The sequence below is a fragment of the Selaginella moellendorffii genome, unplaced genomic scaffold (genome assembly GCF_000143415.4).
Source record: "Selaginella moellendorffii unplaced genomic scaffold, v1.0 SELMOscaffold_83, whole genome shotgun sequence".
In the NCBI taxonomy this organism is placed as follows: Eukaryota; Viridiplantae; Streptophyta; class Lycopodiopsida; order Selaginellales; family Selaginellaceae; genus Selaginella; species Selaginella moellendorffii.
In genome coordinates, this window is record NW_003314344.1 from 38,497 (window position 1) to 46,073 (window position 7,577).

The 7,577-nt window shown below is 39.1% G+C and overlaps 1 protein-coding gene across 1 annotated transcript in view; it reads right to left on the bottom strand.

Annotated features, from left to right (window-relative positions):
* Nucleotides 1–1,670: 1,670 nt before the first annotated feature.
* Nucleotides 1,671–7,577, bottom strand: part of LOC9630775 — a 36,638-nt gene continuing 30,731 nt past the window's right edge. The window contains exon 7 of the mRNA XM_002987635.2: nt 1,671–1,895. Coding sequence (XP_002987681.2) covers nt 1,671–1,895 — 225 coding nt within the window. The remainder of the gene's footprint in view (nt 1,896–7,577) is intronic.

The following is a 7,577-nucleotide window of genomic DNA, read 5'->3' on the forward strand; positions in this document are numbered from 1 at the left end:
CCGTGATTCTTTTCACAAATTTGAAGATTGCTCTTACTATAGATGTTAGGAAGAAAAGTGCTGCAACTCCAAAGTGTGTTCAACAGTTTGTACTAAAGGATTATGTGGTGGACACATTGTTACAATCTGATAGCAAAAAAGAGTTCATAGAAAATAGCTTGAAGGACCTACTTTGAAATATAGAACCTATGACAAATTTAAAAAGGCAAAAGAGTAATATATAACTCTACTTTGTCACTAATAACACCCTTTTTTTTGGCAAAATAAAGAATTGAGTACGAGAAGGGTAAGATGGAAAGCTTCATGGATTGAATGCAATTTTAAGGCTAAAGAGAAAATATCTCTAAAAGTTTATTGATGGAAGTTTGTTTGTTGGCCAAGTGACTTCAAACAGTCAATGCTCTTTCATCTTTAAGATGTCAACCCTTGGTTCTGCTTCTAGTGTGGACTTTGTACAGCAAATGAATATAGATGAAGATAGGGACTTGATTAATTTTTGGATCCATTTCAACCATATAAAATTAGTTTTAGATTGGTTAACTATGGGAGCTCATGATTATGATCACAAGTAAGTGGTTTTTCATTTTTTAAGGATTCTATGTCGGTTTACATTATACCTATTCCTTCTATAGGTTGTAGTGTAGCTTGACTATAGTTATAGTTGAATTCAATGTTCAGGATTTCCAAACTCAAACCATCTTTTGAACATATATGTCTGACATTGTTCAACAACGAACCAGGAAGAAACCCAACTTCTGTGGTTTAATGGTAGATGTTGCTAGTGCTAATTGGCTGGATGTATAGCAAATGTTTAGAGGTGATAAAAATCAGCCATTACAAGGTAAAGAAAATAGTTGTGAATTTCATTGGGCAAAAAGTGTCAACTAGGTCTTCCATTTCAAAAGGTGCACAAGAGAAGATTAAGTTGGCAAAGGAGTTGAAGTGCACAATCACAAAGACAAACCACATCAATGATGTGGCTAAAGAGTTTGTTGTTATGATTAACCAATAAAATATAAATATAAATATCGATCTAAACACTAAAAACAATCTAAAAACACTTCTCAAGCTTCATAATTGTAAGGCTTGCCTGGTGAATATGATGGTCAATTTTAGGATTTTGGTTTAGTTCTTGTATAAAAATGTAATAGATGTGCTTGCAAGCTAAGTATACCTTTCCTATACACTCTTTTTATAAAATTTGGGTAGGTACATGATGAATTTTTGTAGATTCTGATAGTGTAGTTTGTACCCTTTAATGACTTGAAGAACATCTAAGTCAATCACATTTAGGATGATGTCTGTAAAGCTGTCATATCCTGGTAAAGCAAGAGCAGCACACTCGTTAGCTCGTGTGGCATTATGCCAATTCCCAATGTGGCATAGAGCATGGTAGTTCTAGGAATAAACCTGGAAAAAAAATAGAATAGAGTTAATTTGTAAATAAAGAAGTCACATGCCTTTTGCTTCTACCCACTAGTGCCTTTTGTGTCAACTGCCATACTCGAAAGAAGGCAGCCAGATGAAAACTTGACAAATCCATCATTGTTGTCAACTAAGTGTGCGAGAAGGCCTTCCCACATTAGAGAGCGGGGAAGGATCATGACAACCACACACTTGTATGTCATGAAGCTGCTTGCAACCTGTAAAGCTTGGGAAATGTGTTGGGCCTACAACACATTCCGTGACAAAGTATCCACCTGCGGTAGTGGCATCCCATCAGGAAGATGGAAAAAGATGAAATCAATCTTCCTATAAGGTGTAAGCTGACTCAAGCCATGGATCCACCGATCAAGCATGTAAAGCTTCTGACTAGTAGCATCTAAAAGCTGCATGTAATCCCCAATGAGAACAGCAACTTCCCCAACACTAGCCGTTGGGGATAGAGGACGAACCTGAAAATTAATTATTAGAACTAAAAGTTGGAGATAAAATTCATGCTTACTAACATGTTTGTGCATAGCTACAAAGGAGAGCTCTTCCAAGTCATCGTTTGTAGCCGTCCAAATCAAATTCCTTACTCTTATGAAAGGTTTCACAATGGCCCCTTCAGGGGTTGTGAGGAGCAGGTGCTACAATCTTTTGTGCTGGAATCTTTTATAAAGTTTACTCTAGTTCAACGATATTTGGATTTGGCATCTCCTAAATGGTTTCCTGAGTGTGGACTCCTGGGTTTAGTTGTTGAACTTCAACAATGTTGTTATCATAGTTGGAAAGAGCCTTTGGAAAATAAGAATATAACTCAAGGTTAATATTTCCTAGCTAAGTGCTAAGTTTCACGTGAACCTAGATGATATTCAGGTAGAGATCCAGCTCAAAGTCTAATGTCAACATCTACTCTATGAGTTCAAGGTATCATAGGCATAGCTCCCTCTCATGTGTACAAGGACAATAGAACTTTGGCTCATACATCCTAAGCTTCTTGCCCCTAGTTAGGAGCTTTTGCAAAACACCGGTTGTGTATACTGGTGTGCCAAGGCAATATTTTAAATATCTATAAAGAAAACAAAAATATAAATACCAATATATAAACAAGATTTGAGAAAATAAATGTAAACCATATGTCTCACAAGAAATGGTTGTCTTGGTTGGTTCTTGAACTCAGCCAAGCTCATCCCACCACGTGGAAGCCAACCATTCCCTAGCTTTACAAGACAAGCACAAATATATTCTTCAAGAGTGATACCTGTGCGGGTGCTAGAAAGAAACTTCTCATCCTAGACTTGTACCATCTCCTCACCAGTGGCAATACTCTAAGAAATGTATGCCTTCTCTTTCATCACCTTCTCCATCCTTATCTTATAACATTTTTCGTTGTTTCACAGCCAAGTGTTGAGAAGTTCTAAATAAATGCTTTGCAAAGGACATTTTACTCTTAGAGATATTGTAAATGAGTTCTTCCAGTGCTTTATCAATTCCTACACATACAAAGAGTTATGCAAATTTTAGAAGAACTTACGAATGTGAGACTAAATCTCGGCAATGCTATCAAACCATTCCTACCTGTATCATATGTCTGCAATCAAGAGCAACTTTTTCACATTTATTCTCTTCATATTCAAAATTCACTGCTCAATTGCATGCCACTCCATCTCCTTTTGCTGGTCGTCCCCTTGGGCATTTTTAAAGAATGAGGCTCTTTCTCCTTTGATTATGGGCTGCAAGAAACATTATAATATAAGTTGATACATATTTCAACATTAATTTACCTTCACCCAGACAACAACTAGAAAATCAAGTGGTAGCTGGTACCAAGTCTGTAATTCTTGGCCTTTCCTAGTTACTAGCTTCACTCGAATTACTTCAAATACCTCACGATTGTACAACATTTGGACCTCTTCTAGTGAAAGCAGTGCTCAATGCCATGTACCAATGTTAGGCACCAGCTTTGACGTGGTTCAAAGGGAGGCTCAAGGCTATATTAAGGAATGTTAGGGTAAGGGATTTAACCTACCCTAGGGATCATAGTGGACTGGTGGCACACTAGAGTTTTTGAGGTAGCTTGGGGCTGGTTAAATGGTGAGGAACCTCAAGAGGTGGCATAGTAAAGTTTAGGAAGACTAGATTTCTGTCTTTTTGTGCCGGATATAACATTGGTATCAGAGGAGTTGATTGCAATGGCTAACCAAGTTGAATGTTGGAATCCTATTGTTGATAGTGGTGCCGAAGATGGTGCTGATGGAGCTGCGGAGGTTTGGACCATTCAAGATGTTGTTCATGAGCTGCGAGCCCTTAATCAAAATCAGCAAAAGATGCAAGACGAGATACATGGCATGATGGATACTATGCACAAACATGTTTAAGCACTCAAGGCAGGACGTGGTAGCGCTCTAAATAAGCCTTCCTTGGTAGATCAACTCAAGATTCCAACATTTTCCAGTGATAGTGGTATGGACAAGTGTCTTGCCTGGCTAGCCAATGTGAAGAAGTTCTTGGTTGCTAGGGGAACTCTAGATATAGAGGCTTTAATGACTATTCCAATGGTTTTGTGTGATTTAGGTCTTTCATGGTGGAATTGGCTTGAGGAGTCTTGTGTTGTGGATAAAAAATCACCAGTGTCTACCATAGATAAGTTTGAGGCTGCTTTCTGTTTACGTTATGCCCCTCACTACGATATAGAGAATGCTCACATAGAACTTCGACGTTTCCAGTAAGGCTCGGGGATTATATTGAGAAGCTTACTCATTTAATTAGCCGTGTTCCAATGAAGGATCCAGATCAAGACAAGTCGTACTTTCATTTGGCAATACTTGCATCCTTCACAGCCTACAAAGAGTTTCAAGGAGCTCTTTCATGTGGTTTATTGACTTGACAATTGATAAGCACAAGTCTCGCCAGCGTTCACAAAGTCCTTCTGTCAAGAATCGTCATGATGATCATCATGGACACAAAGATGGCAACAAGCATCACAAGTTGAAGTCTGTGGTGACTACTTCAGATGCAAAGGGGTCAAAGAAGCAGAAGTTCTTTGTGAAAAATTATAGGCATGGTTGTCATCATTGTGGTGAGCTTGGACACTATAAAGCTGATTGTTCACAAGTGAAGAACAAACAACAAGGCAAGAAGAATGATTAATCTTCTACTGACAGTAAGTTAGATACTAAAAAGTTGCAAACTTTGCAACGTGAGGATGATCATTCTGGTCAAAGGAAGAAGCTTTCGATCATTTCTCGTCAACTCAATTATGTGTAAAACAAAATGGAGCTTGAGGATACTCATGAATCAACTTTAATACTGGAGGGCATGTTCTATGGTGGTCCAAATGTGGATTTTACTAGATAGTGGGAGTGATGACAACTTTGTTTTAGCAAAGTTTATTGCGGAGCATGGCTTGGTGACATGAGGAGTTATTTCATATATGGTAGAAGGTGGAACTATCTCTACCTAGCATTTCAATGCTTGTGTAGAGAGGCTAGAAGTGTTAGTTGGCAAAACCACACTTGTGAAGTCTTTTTATCTTGCGGATATCCATCGTATGGATCTCATTCTTGGGATGTCATGGAGACTTTTTATCTTGCGGATATCCATTGTGTGGATCTCATTCCTGGGATGCCATGGTTGGTGAAGGTGGATCTGGAGATAAAATGGAGTATTAAGCGTGTCTCACTAGAGTACAATGGCATTAAAGATATGTGGTTTGGAGAGGGAGTTCAACCTCCAGTTGTTATACTCTCTACTACATCTTTGAAGCAGGATTGTCATAATGGAAAAGCACTTTTAAGTTACTTGATGTTTGTTTATAACTTGGGGGACCAAGGCATATGTGGGGGAGAAGCAACAGTATAGAATGTACTTGACAAGTTTTTCAATATTTTTCCATCTAAACTTCCTCATAGGTTGCCTTCATTACGAGGTGTGGAGTAATATTCTTGTTTTCAGCAAGTGGCTTTTCCTTTGACATGGTTATTATGCAAGAACATGCCATTTGAGTGGAAGAAGCCATAAGAGGAGAGTTTTATGGAGCTAAGACGATTGTTGAGCAAGGCTCCAGTGCTTTGCATTGTTTATCCATCAAAACCTTATGAGGTGACATGTGATGGGAGTAGTTATGCATTAGGAGGAGTTCTCATGCAAGAGGGACAACCTATTGCATATGAGAGCCGAACTTTAAATCCTGCAAAGCAATGCTATTCCACATATGAGCAAGAATTACTCTCTATTGTTTATGCTTTGGGGATGTGGTGGCACTATCTTTATAGTGCAGTGGTTGTGGTGTTGACAGATCATAAACCATTTTTGTATTTTTCACACAAAAGGAGTTAAACACTAATCAAGCTCGTTGGATGATCAAACTCATGGAGTTTGGGGAGTTTCCTATTGAGCATCATTTGGAAAAATCAAATGTGGTGGTAGATGCTTTATCTCATGTTCATCATGTGACAGCATTACAAACACGGTTTTGTCATTATTTGAATAAGGTGGTCAGCAAGTTTGGGCAATTGGTTGAGCGTGCTCAAACTCAGGATGCTGAGGTGCCCTTTTTGCCAGACCAGATAGAAACCCTTTTCTCATTGGTGGATGGGATTCTCTACTATAATGGCCGTGTATATTTGCCATAGGTGGATGTGTTAATTACCCAAGTTTTATTCCACTATCATGATCGTCCAGAGGCCGGTCATATTGGGGGGAAGAAGACATATAAGTTGATTAAGTGCAATTTTTATAGGAGGAATATGAAGGTTGATATTTTCGAGTATTCTAAATCATGCGAGCTTTGTTAGCGGGTTAAGATGCCACAGGAGAAGCTGAGGGGACTGTTGCAACCTTTACCTATTCCTCAAAGCCATTGGTGTAGTATCTTTATAGACTTCATCACTTGTTTGCCACAAACACAGAAGCAAAAGGAGCAAGTATGGGTCATAGTGGATGGATTGACAAAGTATGTGTGGTTGTTGGCTCTTCGAAAGACTATCACTGCCTCAGACTTCATTGTGGTCTACTTGGAGAAGGAGCAAAAGATGCAAGACGAGATGCATGGCATGATGGATACCATGGATGAGCGTGTTGAGGCACTCGAGGCTAGACATGGTAGCATTCTGAGTAAGCTTTCCTTAGTAGATCGACTCAAAATTCCAACTTTTTCGGGTGATGGTGGTGTGGACGAGTGTCTTGCTTGGCTAGCCAATGTGAATAAGTTTTTGGCTACTAGGGGAACTCCAGATGTAGAGGCTTTATTGGCCATTCCAATGGTTTTGCATGATGTGGGTCTTCAATGATGGAATTGGTTTGAAGAGTCTCGGTTGTAGATAAGAAACCACCAATGTCTACCATGGATGAGTTTGATGCTGCTTTCTGTTTATGTTTTGCCCCTCACTACGATGTGGAGAATGCTTGCCCAGAACTTTGACATTTCCAGTCAGGGAAAATGACACTCAAGAATTATATTGAAAAGCTTACTCACTTGATTAACCGTATTCCAATGAAGGATCCAGATCAAAACAAGTCTTACTTCATTGATGGCCTTCATAGTGAGAGCATGCAACAACACTTGCGTCATTCTCAGCTTACAAAGAGTTTGGAAGAGCTTTTGGATGCAATTTGTCAACTTTGACAATAACAAACACAAGTCTCGCAAGTGTTTGCAGAGTCCTTTTGTCGAGAATCGTCATAATGATTGCTATGGACACAAGGATGGGTACAAGCATCACAAGTTGAAGTCAATGGTCACTACTTCGGATGCAAAGGGTCAAAGAAGCAGAAGTTCTTTGTGAAGAATTATATACAAGGTTGTCATCACTGCAGCGAGCTTGATTATTACAAGGCTAATTGTCCATAGCTGAAGAACAAGCAGCAGGGCAAGAAGAATCGCTAATCTTCTACTAACAGTAAATCAAATATTAAAAAGTAGCAAACTTTGTAGCGTGAGGATGATGGGGATGACTATTTTGGTTGGAGGAAGAGGCTTTTGATCGTTGCTCATCAACCCACTTGTATATGGAACAAGATGGAGCTTGAGGATACTTGTGAATCAGCTTTAATGTTGGAGGGCATGTTTTGTGGTGGTCCAATGTGGATTTTACTGGATAATGGGAGTGATGACAATTTTGTTTCAGTGAAGTTTGTTATGGAGCATGGCC